General features: G+C 38.2%; 1 protein-coding gene across 2 annotated transcripts in view; it reads right to left on the bottom strand.

Annotated features, from left to right (window-relative positions):
- The window catches only part of LOC124613996 (importin-7), a 188,456-nt gene extending 174,692 nt beyond the window's left edge, over positions 1-13,764 (bottom strand). For both annotated transcript variants that reach the window (XM_047142794.1, XM_047142793.1), the window contains exons 1-2: positions 13,564-13,764; positions 2,196-2,277 (exon numbers count right to left, since the gene is read on the bottom strand). In XM_047142794.1, the coding sequence (XP_046998750.1) occupies positions 2,196-2,277; positions 13,564-13,647 (166 nt within the window). In that variant the 5' untranslated portion in view covers positions 13,648-13,764. The remainder of the gene's footprint in view (positions 1-2,195; positions 2,278-13,563) is intronic.
- Between the last annotated feature and the right edge of the window lie 2,152 nt (positions 13,765-15,916).

Below are 15,916 nucleotides of genomic sequence, written 5' to 3' on the forward strand. Positions count from 1 at the left end.
ATGTAAATGCGTGGGTCGGCCATCAGACACGCACAGGGAGGAAACAAGAGAAAGGGAAAGGAAAGAAGATAGGTCTCAAACACCGCAGCGGAGAAAAGGGTTAAGAGAAGAGGTAAGGAAAAGAGAAGGACAAAGGAAGGATGGATACTTGCAAGCAGAGAATGTGAAGAATGTGTTACATTTCCGAGCGTCTGTCTCCGGACATAGGCACAAAACATACTCCCAGAGGGGAGAAAGGGAAGGAAACAGGTGGTGGTGAGGGGGTGGGGGTCGAAGATGGGGGATGGGGAAGGATGCAGAAAGGGAGGGTATGCAGCCTGGAAAGGAAGTAAGGCCACATTAGCTCGGGGTCCCGTGCTCGCTACGCACGTATCCACAAAAAGAGTTGAGGACCCCCTGGGGGGGGGGGCCTGTGACTGCTGTGGATGCTGTCTGTATGAGGACTGCTCCAGACCTCATTTTAGACATGCCCTCAACTTCTCCAAACTTGTCCTCTAAATTTTCCACAAAAAACTGTGGCTTTGTGGCCAGAAAGGCGTCCCCATCTGTTCGGCTGCAAACCAGAAATCGAGGAGAATACGTCGCACCAGGTAATTTAGATCGTGGTTCCTCCCTTAGTGTGGGCAGGGAAGGGAACGAATGGGGGTCATACTTTAAAGCATGAACTTTCCTTTCTTAGAGACTCGTGCTTGTGCACTATTCGTATTTCTTTCCATGGTGGTCCCACGAGCAGCTAGGGAGAGATATGTCCACCCAGACAGAGCCCCGCTTGCCTGGGTAAGCGTAATACACCCGGGGGGCGGCAGGTTCCCCAGAGGTCGCCCGCTAGCAACTGTTCTACCTCAACAGCCATGCGTCTTCTCGGCGCACAGCACACCTTGAGATTGAGGTTTTTTTTATAGAGGTTTATACCATCCTCGTGACCCAGGCAGTTAAGCCAAGATCCCCGGGCTCTGTACCGTAGAACGTTCCACCGTCGCGCCTTACAGTGGTCGTTGAAGCACGCTCAGAGCTTACGGTATTGAGGAATGGTGGCACTTCCCAGTCCCTGGCTCAGGGACCCTGGTGTCGCCAAGTCTGCACCCAGCAACTAAATGCTGAGCCCCCTGAGAGGTGGACAATTGGTAGGAGGATTTTGTTCCAATGCTGCACAGCCCTCAAATTTACCTTCACCCCCTAGTTATGCCGTAGCGATGAGAGATGTCAAGACAGTTGTACATACCAGCTCGAAACATGACTGACGACCCTTTTCCCGTTAAACAAGAAACTGTGCATACGAGACATTAACTGGTCCTAACTGTCTACACACACTTTTACGACAGTCATGAGATATTACACAAAGAATGCACATTGCAGTGAAGAGGGCCCCCACCACATTAATCAAACTTTCAATACAGGTGTTGCCCCTGTGCTACGTCTGTGAGCTATGGTGCTTGGAGGTTTGTACTGCCATTCTTAATGACACACAGAAGCCAAATGGCCCTGTGCAGACAGCTGTGCACTGTCAGGATTGACACAGTCATCCCAGATGCCTCAAAAAGACTACACAGTTTTGTCGCATTCTCCTTGGGATACCTACTAGTTATAAGTAGATTCCAGGTGGTGGTGTTGAACATAGACAACTACTACAAGGCAGGCCTTCAATGTTTTAAGTCTTGTGATAATGTATGAATGATCAAATGATGAACCTGTGGTGTACACCAATTAAGCAGGCAATATTCTATTCTGCAACTTCTTCTCACCATAAAATGACAATGCTTGCCTGGTCTAAGCTTGAAATTATCCTTCGAGGCTTGTTAGTATGAAAAGGGAATATCAGCTACATTATCCCATTCACAACTGGGGACATAGCAGCTCTACTGAAGTGGACTGAGAATCCAAACTTACTTTCACCTCCATTACACAGATTGCCTACAGTCGAAACTATGTAGGACAGAAGAGTTGTGCATTTTTTTGTGGTTTATTATAAATTACTGTTTGTGGGCAAAAGCAGAGATTACACATTTTAAAAAAGCAAATTACATGTCATTATTTCATGTAAAATGTAAAAACGTGTCATTAAACTGTGCTCCAACAATATTCGAACTTGCACATTCTGCAGCAAAGACTTTTAGCTACAATTCATTCTAAATTTAAAGATATTTCAGATTTCACCATTAGAATGAGAATGAAAAACAGATTCATTGAACACTTACCAGCTTGGCGCACGGGCATATCAACATCAGACAACATCACTACTTGTAGAAGCGAAGGTGCAAAACCAATTATTTTATGTATCTGAAACACAAAGAAGTAGAAAATTAAGATTTGCAACCATCATCAATATAAAAAGAAATGCCAAAGAACTCAGTTATGAAATTTTCAATTAATAATATCTTTAAGTTCACTTTCTTATATTATTTCTTCCATGTAAGAGTTAAACACAGGAAAAAATTATCTTACTCTCCACTCTAGCAAGCACAATCTCTTCCCTATCTGTAATGCACAAACAATGTGGACTTTGATAAAAGGTTTCTCCAGTTTTGATATCATATGGTAACTGTTTCACTGCAGATAATATGAGAAGGGACTGAGCATTCACTTTTAAGCAACCAGATTATGAAAAATTGTGGCTAAAAAAGATAGCAGGGTAAGCTAAAAGCATCAGAAGCTAATCAAAACAAAAACAGAATGACGTTAACAACATTTACGACAGAAGTGCACTTACAAATCATCGACAATAAAACCAAACAACCACAAACACATTAAATATATACAGAGGGTCCAACATCAACTTGAGTTTTTTGTGCAATATGTAGGCACTAAATGAAAATGAAAAGTCCTTCAAAAATCAGAAAGTACACGAGATGCAGCAACAGATATCACAAATTCACGTGTGTTCTGCATATGGAGAAAGTTGGTAACCTTCGCTACACTATTATCTGAAGAGAGGCAAAATAAAAATGCAGTATCATTTAAAAAAAAAAAAAAGGATATTCTCATCAAGTACATGCCTAACAGATAGAAACATGTAAATATCAGAGTCTTCAGTGATGTAATTGTTAAGATTGCAGAGTAATTCAAAATAATTTAATTTGTAATCATGTTTTGTACTAGTGCCAAATAATCTTCAGAACACAGTTTAAGATTCAGTTTTCATTCCATAGACCCAAAAAATGAGATGATTCTCAGGGGTGTAGAATATGTCAGAAAGTATGACATAAAAACAAAACATTTCAATATAATACTTACTACCCCGATCATTTGTCAGCAGATAGTCGAAAATAAGATAATAAAGTGCAGTAAACTGGGACAGCTAATATTTACAGAATTAAGACACTGTCAGAATGAAACATTGTTATCCACTATTAATAAAGTTATCATACGCAAAATACCTAATCTTGACTGTTGTGAAAAAGAGTTGTCAAAATTGAAATCTAACATATTTTTACTTAAGCTGACTTAACAGTCTCTGTTAAGATATCCATCTATGGAGTAGGTGGAGTTGCCTATCAAAAAGTCTTTCAAACTCTGTTTAAACTGTGCTTTATCTGAAACCAAGTTTTTGATGGTTGCTGGCAATTTATTAAAAATGTGTTCCTGAATATTGGACCCCTTTTTGGACCAAGGTGAGGGATTTTAGGCCTTTATGTAGATTGTTCTTATTCCTAGTATTGATACTGTTTACTGAGCTATTGGTTGGAAACAGAGATGCAACAAATTTCATTAAGAATAAATATACTGAGAAGCAGTGGTTACAATACAAAGTTCCCAGAAACCGGTTTCTACAAGACATTCTTGAATTTATGCCACAAATGATTCTTATCACATGCTTTTGCACCCTAAAAACTTTTGCTCTGTTTGATGAGTTGCCCCAGAATATGATCCCATACGACATAATAGAATGGAAGTAAGCAAAGTACGCAAGTTTTCTTATATTTATATCTCCTACATCTGACATCATTCTTACATCAAGTACAGACTTATTTAGGCGCTTAAGCAATTCTGTGGTATGCTCTTCCCAACTGAATTTATTATCAAGTTGTAATCCCAGAAATTTAACACTGTCAACCTCTTCGATCTGCATGTCTTCATATGTTATACTCATGCTGGAAGGAAATCTCTTACAAGTTCTGAACTGCATATAGGGGTGAAGTGGGGTAAGTGTAACCACGTTTTGGCATAGTTCAACTTTGACACCAAATTGCCAACTTGTTATTGAAGATACGATTTTGAAATTTTTCATGCTTAAAATTTAACTTATTGACTTTCAAACAATCTACATTTTGTTTTTGAAAAAAGAAATTATATGGTCAATTAATTGTTTTCAAAATTTTGTGTTGTGAGGTTACACTTGCCCCATGGTTCGGGGCAAGTGTAACCCCGCATTGTTGTACCCATACAGACCATTGTAAAAGAGACTTGGGGTAAGTGACCTGATTACCCAATTTTTACTGAACTTGAGGATTTTTAAATTATTAAAATATCTTAAATTTTACTCAAGATATGAACTTTTTAGCACACGCCTCTTTGTATATTATGAAATACACAGAAAATGTTAGCTAAACTAAAAAATAAGTGTTAGCCTAAACCATAAAACACTGTAACAGAATGCTTCATAGATGATTTATTTTGGTTTTAGGCCAGTAATTTATTAGTTTAAAGTGATATTTTTTCTTTAGTAGGCAATTTAACAAAAATAATAAAATATCTAGTATCAAGAGAAAAGAAAAATTCACTTTATAAGTTCACTTTCTATTATTTTTCATGGTAATTGAACTCAAGTTGTTGGCAATTTGTGTTTAACGCTAAACTGCCCTAATTCAACTTATTATATTCACACTTATGCCGTAACTGTTATTTAGTCACTGAATCTTGTATGAATAAAATTTAACACCAAATGTCAGGTCTCCCCTGCGACTCAAAGTAGGCTCAGGCAGCACTGGAATGACGTCAGAGGATGGAACTTCCGTCTCATCTCTTCTATCAGGCCAGTAGAATGTGGTGCCTTGCTTTGTCTTATTTTTGCATCTGAGGAAAATCACTTCTGGATCTCCTAAATCACTAATTTTGGTAACATGGCCAATAAAATAAACCTTCTTACATTTTGTTGCAAAAGCTACCAGAACATAGTTTCCAGCTGTAATTTTATCTTTGGCTTCAAAAAAGTTTGCCTCTTTTTCTTCTTCACAGTTTGTCATTTCTTTCCTGAGATCGTCCAGTGCTGTTATGGTCCCATTTTCTTCATCACCACTTATTAAAGATAGGCCTCCTTCAGTTTCACTTTCTTCACTTGTTGATTCAACTTCCAGTCTCTTTTTTTTCTTGTTACCCACATGAGCAATCAGGGATTTTTTTCCACAACATTCCCAAATGCCATTTCAGATAAAGTAACAGCACTTTGTTTGGAAGATTTACTTTTCATTACCAAGCCCTTTTTTATGTCGATAATGCTCTTTCGTTTTGCTTTCTCCTTATTATTCTTGTTTTCTTTGAAATCTCTTTCTTTATAGATGGCATCTTGAAAAGTGATAACTTCAGCTCCTGGTGCAATTCTTTCCTTCTTTGTTTTACCAGTGGGACTACACTATCGGACTGTGTCATATTTTATAATAGGAAACGTGGTTTAAAAATATAGTAGACTTAAATAAAAAATAAAATATATCTCACACAAACTCCATATGTACAGGAAGGCCAGTTTAGTTGATCTAGTGTGATAGCAAAAACAAGGTTACGGCTTAAATAGATAAATCTGTTCCGGTAAGTTTGTTTGGGGCAAGTGTAACCCCCCCTGGTTACACTTGCCCCAGCCTGTTGGTTACACTTGCCCCATATAGGAAAAAGTTGGGGTAAGTGTAACCATGCCTGGCATATCAAGAGCTGTATAAGTAGAGTAAAATGAATCTCATATTTGAAATTGTCATGCAAAAGTTAGTTTGTAACCAAAAAATTGTGCAGTTATCTTTAAAACTGCAAGAATGACAGACTACCAAATTCTGAGCTTGTCACTCACTCGCAGAGTGAAAATGTAGACGTCAACTCAAGTCCAAAAATTAATTACCAATTTATGTCAGATTTGACAACTTATGGTTAAATATAACAAAGAAAGGGGTAAATTAATGTGTGTGATAGGTCAGAGGTAAAAATACAGCTTCTTTAAGGCACCATAAGCCGTGGTTACACTAACCCCATGGTTACACTCACCCCACTTCACCCTAGTGGGTCTTCTCAAAATTTAATTACAAAGAATTGGCTGCCAGGGAAAATTTTATTAATACACACAAGAAAAAGCAATGGACCCAAAATGGAACCTTGAGGAACACCACATGTAATTAATTCCCAGTCAGATGAAGACAGACTGCTTACTGCACAGGTATTTCGCAACGACACCCGTTGTTTCCTGTTAGATAAGACTCGAACCATTCACAGCATTCCCGGCGACACCATAATACTCTAATTTACTTAGGGGTTTGCTGTGGTTCGCACAGTCAAAGGCTTTTGACAGATCACAGAAAATGCCGGTAGCCTGTAGTTTATTAACTAATGAATTAAGTTTTCTCACTAAGTGTAAATAGCTTTCTCTATATCAGAACACTTCAGAAATCCAAGCTGTGACTTGGACAATATATCATTTGCAGTCAGATGCTTAAGGAGATTGCTTGAACACAACCTTTTCAAATGTTTTTGAGAAAGTCGGCAAAAGAGAAATTGGTCGATAGTTTGATGGTATCTCTTTACCCCCTTGTTGTGAAGAGGCTTAACTTCAGCATATTTTAGCCAGTCTGGAAATGTTCCACTGATAAGAGATTGATTGCACAAATAGCTTACGATAGAACTTCACTTGCATTATTACTCTTTGATTAACTTTGTTGATATGTTCATACCCACTGGAATACTTAGATTTTAAGGATTTTATTATGGATGCTACTTCTTTGGGAGATGCGAGTGTCATTTCCTTTTTACTGAAGTTATTTTTAAAGACTGGTCTCAGATACTCCATTGCACTGTTCACCGAACCTGGTAACACCAAGCTGTCAGTAACAGAAATAAAGCAGTTGCTTAAGAGGTTTGCAACATTAACTGTACTTGTAACCAAAGTCTCATTTATTTTTAGAGCTATATGTTCCTCTTCCTTTTTGGCCTCACCTTTCTCTGTCTTCACAATATCCCAGTTTTTATTTTGTTACCTGATGTAATTATCTTTTTCTCATAATAAAGATTCTTCTATTTCTGGATTACTTGCTTCAATATTTTGCAGTATTCTTTGTAATGCATTACAATTCTAACCTCAGAGCTGTTCCGAGATAGTAGATAGAGTCTCTCTTTTGTTCCACATGATATCTTTATTCCTTGTGTAACCCACAGTTTATTTTTTGACTTGTGTGTGAGCTGAGTTACCTTTAGGGGAAAACAATTCTCAAAAGTGGAGGCAACTCTATTAACGAATGCTTTGTATTTTCCATTTGAGTCACATGTATTGTAAACAACTATCCAGTCCATGTCTTTGAGCAATTTCCTGAATCTCTCAAGTTCTTACTTATTACCCTCCTGTACTCAAGATTTAATAGATTCTTTCATCCTTACAAGTTTCAACATTTAACACAAGATGCTGCATGTCATGATCAGATAGCCTATTTACTATTGGTTTTGTGATAAAACATTCCCTAGATTTGTCTACAAAGATATTATCAATAGCAGCCTCAGAGCATTTACATATCCTAGTAGCGAAGTTCACAGTACGAACTAAATTGAATGATAGTGTTACTGACTGCAATAATTGTTCACTGACAAAGCTTTTCAATAAATCCACATTAAAATCTCCAGCAACCACTATTTCCTTGTTTTTTGCTATGTGGTGGGACAGCAGGGCTTCCAGATTTATTATGAAGAGGTTAAAATGTTCTGAAGGAGATCTGTAATACCTATTATAAAGGACTTATGAAATAATACTACTGTTGCACAAGCTTCTAAGTGCTGCTCTGAGCAAAATTTATTCGGTTCGGTTGTTTGAGGGAGGAGACCAAACAGCGAGGTCATCGGTCTCTTCGGATTAGGGAAGGAAGTCGACCGTGCCCTTTCAAAGGAACCATCCCGGCATTTGCCTGGAGCAATTTAGGGAAATCACGGAAAACCTAAATCAGGATGGCTGGATGCAGGATTGCGAGAACGCTACCGCAAGACCACGAGCTGCGGATTGTCCCTAACAGACAGAGGTTTTTTCCTCAAATCCTGCCCTGAAATGAGATCCATTCTTCATGAAACCCTCCCCACTCCACCAAGAGTGTCTTTCCGCCGTCCACCTAACATTCGTAACCTCTTGGTTCATCCCTATGAAATCCCCAAACCACCTTCCCTACCCTCTGGCTCCTACCCTTGTAACCGTCCCCGATGTAAAACCTGTCCCATGCACCCTCCCACCACCACCTACTCCAGTCCTGTAACCCGGAAGGTGTACACAACCAAAGACAGAGCCATGTGTGAAAGCACCCACGTGATTTACCAACTGACCTGCCTACACTGTGAAGCCTTCTATGTGGGAAAGACCAGCAACAAACTGTCCACTCGCATGAACGGACACAGGCAGACTGTGTTTGTTGGTAATGAGCATCACTCTGTGGCTAAACATGCCTTGGTGCACGGCCAGCACATCTTGGCACAGTGTTACACAGTCCGGGTTATCTGGAAACTTCCCACTGACACCAACCTATCAGAACTCCGGAGATGGGAACTTGCCCTTCAATATATCCTCTCTTCCTGTTACCCACCTGGCCTCAACGTCCGCTAATTTCAAGTTGCCGCCTCTCGTACATCACTTGTCACTAAACAACATCTTTGCCTCTGTACTTCCGCCTCGACTGACATCTTTGCCCAAACTCTTTGCCTTTACATATGTCTGCTTGTGTCTGTATATGTGCGGATGGATGTGTGTGCGCGCACGCGTGCAAGAGAGAGAGAGAGAGAGAGAGAGAGAGAGAGAGAGAGAGAGAGAGAGAGAGAGAGAGAGAGAGAGTATACCTGTCCCTTTTTCCCCCTAAGGTAAGTCTTTCCGCTCCCAGGATTGGAATGACATCTTACCCTCTCCCTTAAAACCCACATCCTTTCGTGTTTCCCTCTTTCCTGATGAAGCAACCGTGGGTTGCGAAAGCTTGATATTTGTGTGTTTTCTATTGTGTCTATCTACTAGCACTTTGGTAAGTCACAGCATCTTTTTTAATATATTTTTCCCATGTGGAATGTTTCTTTCTATTATATAAATATAAACAAATTTAGACACCCACCCCCATACAAAATCATGCAAAACGATATAAAAAAACAGACATCACAAAACTCCCCAAATACCACTAAACACAATATCATCTGGAATCGGACATTTCCCTTGACCTATATAGCTCAACAGCACCTCCCGATCTCAAATTGGGATCGAACACTTCCCTTGACCTGTTCTCCTTACGATATCTCCACATACAGCCGTCCCTGGTCCGAGACACCGGAACTTTAAGTAAGCCTTATTTCTTCATGACATACTAAACACTTCATCCAAAAATCCGAATACTGAAGAAATTTTGTTAGAGACAATGCACTGTCCCCCATCATAGCCGACAACTGAAAACTGTTGACTGTCAGTCATATCCATACCTAACAAAGACATAAAAAAAAGCAATTTACCAAAATTCACACACGAGGCCACACTCGCAAACTAAACCAAAAACATCACCTAACACACCACCAGAGCGTACCACCGATCGCATCAAAACGACACCTACAAACACACCACTCTCACAAACTAAATTCCGCGCCGTCGTGATGTCACACACCACAACAGCCTTATGTCACGGGTCAAAGCCGACCGACAGGTGGGATCGTACGCTACGGTCGACCCGATAAGTAATTGTTTTTTTTTTGGGTCTATTTCTCTCAAGTTGTTTTGTGTATTTATTGTGTATTGAATGTGTTTTAATTTACGGAGGGTCGTTTGACTTCTAAATTTTTGAAGTGTTGTGGTTTTGGTTTTCGTAGTTGCAGGTGTTGGTTTTTTCGTATCAATAGTTATTGTTGATCTACAAGGGAAATGACCGATTCCAATTTTCGTAGTATTATATGTAGGTATTGGTGTTTTGGTATCGTCAACTGTGCTTAAGGGAAATTTCTGATTACAATTATCATAATTTCTGCTGTGGGCGTTAGTGTTTTGGCATAATCACCTGCCGTTGATCTATATAGGTCAGGGGAAGTGTCCAATTCCTGTAGATTTTGTGTACATTTTCGTCATTTTGTGTATTTTGGGATTGTGGTGCATTTAATTTTTACTGTTATACTTAGCTTGTCCCCTCCCTAAAACCCCAGTTTCCCGCAGTTGTCCCATTAGTTTGATTGTATTCTTGGAGGGACATGTTATTGTCTTATTTATATGTATTTTCATGTTTGTTGCCATGTGTATGTAGTGACATCATAGACATCATATTATATTGGAGATGCTTAGAATAGTCATTTCCGCCATATTGATGACGTCGTGGGTCAAAGCAGACAGGTGGAATCTGACACTTCCATAATCCCCTCACCTACATACATAGATCGCAAGCCACAACATGGTGCACAACAAAGGGTATTCTATACCACTGTTAGTCATCCTCTTTACTGCTCCACTTGCAAATGGCGTGAGCAAAAAACAACTTTCTATATGCTTCTGTACACAACCCGATTTGTCTTCTCCTGTTTTGTCTTAACGGTCCACAAGATACATATGCCAGTGACAGGAGGATGGTTCTGCAGTATGTCACACATTCTGGTTAATGTTTCTCAATAACGTTTCATGAAAGGAATGCTCTACCTGCTGTCAAAAAATCTAATTTTCAATGGAAACAAACTGTAACATATTGCACCTACCCCATCTGTGACCTAACTATTTCCATTCAGTTTCATGGTTTTGTTTAATCTATTTCACTCAAAAAATATTACACAGTCAATTAAGGGCTCACTTAAGAAATTATATCTCTGCTGCCATCTCATTTTCAGCTGTCTTAATATAACTGAGAATTGCAGACTCGTAATTTGTCTTCCGATGAATGTTGTACTAAGCAAACACAGAGAGAAGCACATGCTCAATCTTGTCGTACAGTTTTGCTATGGTGAGTTTCAAATTATGCTTCTTTAGTGTATGCTCTGTTAATTAATAACTATCTGCAAAATTGTCCATCCCTTATAACTACTGTTTATATTTTTTGTAAGGACCCTTAATTTCTTTACAAACGATCTTCAATAGGCTACAGGTAGAGATAACGTTTCCTTGAGATTCAAAAGCTACTTATCAAATTTTGAATTGTTATTTAACCAATAACTAACCAGCTTACAACATTAGCAGACATGCATCTGGCTCAAATATTTTTCTGGTGTGCAAACGTTCATGAAATAGGAAAACAACTAGTTGTCATTCAATAGATATAACATAGCATTTTCTACTGAAGAGCGAACATTTGTCTGTTGTGGGATGAGTCAATGTGTCGTACGTATCTACTTATCTGTGTCATATATAAATTTGACACTCTCACATTATAGGCAGCAGTTCTGATAATCTACAATGCCGTTTTTCTAGCTACACAGAGAACAGCCTATGACATAAGTGGTAAAGCCGATGTTTCTTTTAAAACACGAATTTTTAATTCATTCTGAGGAGGTACTGTGACAAATTATATTATGTGTGTACCATGGATCCCACAGGATGAGATGAGGGAAGCAAAAATATTTCAAGTACATAAATTTAAGCATAATATAGTGAATTGGCTTCACACTGTTATATAACAGTGCTAATTATATTTATTACATAAATTAAAACATTAAATTTGGGAGTTTCTGTGAAGATACTTTTTAATGGTGTAGGACTAACACCACCAAATTGTCTTCTGTTCATATGATGGCTTCCATAAGATTGAGGCTAAGCAGTACACAGGATCACCACCATAGCCTGTCGATTCCTGGGGTGGTTCCAAAGCACTCTGTGAACTATACATTGTCATATGGGTACCTTACAATCTTTTGAAGAGTCCACAATAATTCAAATTTTCTAATGTGAGAACAATGTTGATATTACTGGGAACTCATGTTTCAACGTATTCAGTCACATTGTTATTGCAATACTGATTGTGATTTAAATGACTCCGTGTGCAGTATAATCAAGAATTGTGAGGAAAATACAAAGAAAACTGCATTTACTTTCATAGATAAAGGGTTTTAATGCCAAAGTTCCATAACATCCCATTCACTCTGCTTGCTCGATTTACTCACTATTTTGTGAGCATATACTCTTTCCATTCATGATAGTCACATAATGAAGCATCTGTGTGGTTTGCTTCAGAACAATGAATTCAGCCTAGACTTTCTTGTCCATCAATGCTGACAGAATCTAGTTTAAATCAACAAAACTACAAAAACTTTAAACAGTTTACAGGTATGTTGCTTTCATTTCACAACAAATCTTTGACAAACGGGCTGAAGATGATATCAGCAAATAACTAGCCACTTGAGAGTCAATACTTTGATAAAGAATGACATTACAGTGTAAAATTAATCCACTTGTATGAGGTACATTGTGCAAAGAGTAATAATAATAGTTTACTAGCTTGCAGTGGACCAGTGGATTGTTTTCAAAGTTCATCAAATGGTAAAACTGTTCAAACCACCTCAAGTGAGTCACATAATACAAGATACTTTGAAAGTATTTACCAATAAAGAAATCTACATGGTGTCCTTGACACACAGCAGTATCTCTCTTAGAGGACCTACCACTGGAAATGACAAAGCAGCCTCTTTAAGAAGCATGCTGCTAGAATTTTTATCTCCTTTTACCAAATAAGTAAAAGCAGCAACAGATGTAATACGATTTTAAAAAATAGCCACTCTTATTTTATTCACATTTAGTAACAGACAAGTAGACATGATATTGCAATACACTACGAATTTATATGCAACATCAAATTATCGATTAAAACAACAGACTGCCTTCGAACAAATTTTTGGTATTAGTTGTATTTGGCAATCACTGAAAGACACATATCACAAAAGGATCTTTTCCTTAGCTCTGTTAAATTACTATACAAAATAGCATCTGCAGTCACACAACTTTAATATAATTTTCTATTACAAGACAACGAACAAGCAAAAGACTGTGGAAGTGTCCGCACGACTTTAAGAAAAATCACGCGCGACATAAAGAAATCAAGACACGCCGCCCAGACAAGCACGCGTAAAACACGTTCTTCATACCTTTACAAGTATACCATTACTCTATAAACAACAACTACTTTGCTAACTTACTGCAACTTTCACGATTTAAATCTACAACGGGGGGCAATCACAAAATATCGAAAAAACAATACAACACAAAAAAATCAACATAAATAGGGGAAAAAATAGTATAGTGGAACGACTGTACGTTAGCAACCAACACTACCAAACCAAGTTTTCTTTCTTTTGTTATTATTACGACAACGCTATAATGTAGATTATTTGCTACTAGGAGCAACCTGTAAAACATTTTTTATTAGGAGCAGGACGGCGCAACGTTGTAGGAAAACACATGTTTTACAATACCTGGGCAAGTTGTTCTTCAGCCTGCTGCCTCTGATTTGGATCTATAGTCGCTCTCAAAACGTCCGTCAATTTGCGAGTATCCATCGTTACAAGTAATACGAACGCAGTAAATCCAGATTTTCAAAATTAATGTTGCACTGTTAATTTCACCCGGCGCATGCACCTTTACTCTTTGGTCACGTGATGACTTGGTTTAATATGGCGACTAAGAATGTGACTACAGAGATGGTGGGGATGAATGAATCATCACGGAGATTACTAACACCTCTACTGTTTTCAAAACTTTGACAACAAGGAACCAGAATGTGCTCAAAGATATATATGGAGCTGAAGACCTCAGCTGATCGACCGACGCCCAAAACCCTTCACTGACTAAAAAAATACCACCATCGTAGTGATGATAATGTGTGTCAGGCGAATCATAGCTTTGTCTTTACCGACCAATTAGGCAGAGATTTACAAATAAAAGATACTAATAACATCACGTAGGTTAGCTGTTATTCGTAAGCAAATAAAAAACATGACTTCTATTTTCCTAACTCAAGAATCCGTCGTTTTTCAATATATATTTTTTTAAAATCATGAGGTAAATGTTTCTCAAGTAGTTTTTTGCTGCAATGATGACGTCAGTTTACTGGAAAGAAGGAAACAAAATTAAGAAGATTTTCTGACTTTTTTCAAAACGAGGACGGTAGAAATAGAGGCAAAATCGAACGAGGAAAGAGTGACAATTGACTATGCCTATTCCTAAGGAACCATCTCACCATACGAATTCATTTAATAAGTTATATGTAGACAGTTTAAAGAAAATTGTTCAGATTTTTAGTGTAGATCGTTGTCAACATGCAACGACCCTTCTTCACAAATTTTTCCACAAGTAACATCTGCACAGACACATCGTACATGCTTTGTTCAGTATAGTAGTGATGGGCTAAACTGGAATTTTCCGATATCAGTGATTTCTGTGAATGCTACTTTTCAGTATCTGTTATTCTTAACTGTGATTAGTCGCAGTTAAGAGCCGCAGTTAAGGAACATAGGTCGTGTATCCCTCCGCCACTGCTATTTCTGCGATTTCTGCTACTTCCGCGATTTCTGCGACTTCTGTGATTTCTGCTACTTCTGCGACTTCTGCGATTTCTGCGACTTACCACTGTATGAAAAAGTTACAATGTCCACACAGAATATTGCATCTCAACAAACCTGTCATTGGTAAGTATGTTTTACGTTTGTTCTTCCGTTGGCTTAATTTTGTATTGAAGAAACAACTGTGAAAATATTAATAGTGTAATTAATATGTAAGTAGCCATACAGTAGCGTAATAGTTCGTGTTTATAAAATTAATTCTAATATATTGTTATGTTCACAGGTACGCGAACTACATTTTAGTCACTCAGTAAAGTGATAACTCAAAATATCATTGTCAACAGATCTGGAGAAATTGCCACTGCGTCTTTAGACCGTTTTCGTCAGACGAGAGGTTAGTTTCTAAGTGTTTCGATGGACTTAATTACTTCAGTGAGATCGTTCTTGCAAATGTGAAATATACCCCATTGAGTGGTTTTCATTAGAGCAAATTTTAGCAATCTACTCTGTCCATTATATTACTTGTAATTAGTGACAGCAAAAATTGTTTAATAATCCTTGTGATCTATCCACATCAAGGCTGTTGAGAGAGACTCGTGAAGATTCAAGACAGCTCTTAGAAGATTTTGCAGTTTAAAAGTGACATAATTGTGAAATAAGTGTGCAGATGAGTGAATAAACTGTGTTTTATTGAAGTTGTTGTGCAATTTTAAAGGAATAATAAATGTTAAATACAGCGAGTGAATAATGAAAATCTCATTTTCCACATGTTTAAGCCGTCCTATACCCGTAATTTTCCGCCACTTATTTACTGGTAAACACTAGTTGGAGAGTGACACGCCCCCCCCCCCCCCTCCCCGTCTCCACAATCTTGGTGTGACACTGACCTGTAACATATCCCAAAGTCTACAATATGCATTTTGAGGCTGTTGATATGAAAGTAGGAAGTACAGATCTTCCATTCAAATCAGGAATAGCTTAAGTGCAGTACTTGAAAGTAACACAGGAAAAGCTTACTTATGTAGGTGATAGTAGTGTCGGCAAAAAGTTCTTGTGTGTGAAGTTGCCATGTAGAACACCAAGTGTAAAACTTTTATCCCGAGTCTTGAACTGTGTCGGAACAAAAGCGAGGCATTCATATGACCCAATAATACTGTTTTCATTTCACTACACTTATACAGATGTCTGAGTTCCTCTGTGTTAACATTGCAAAGTCCTGTAGGCATGTGGAGTATTAAGCAAAACTGTCATATTGGAAGCAGAATCA

Source organism: Schistocerca americana, chromosome 4 (assembly GCF_021461395.2).
Source record: "Schistocerca americana isolate TAMUIC-IGC-003095 chromosome 4, iqSchAmer2.1, whole genome shotgun sequence".
Classification (NCBI taxonomy): domain Eukaryota; kingdom Metazoa; phylum Arthropoda; class Insecta; order Orthoptera; family Acrididae; genus Schistocerca; species Schistocerca americana.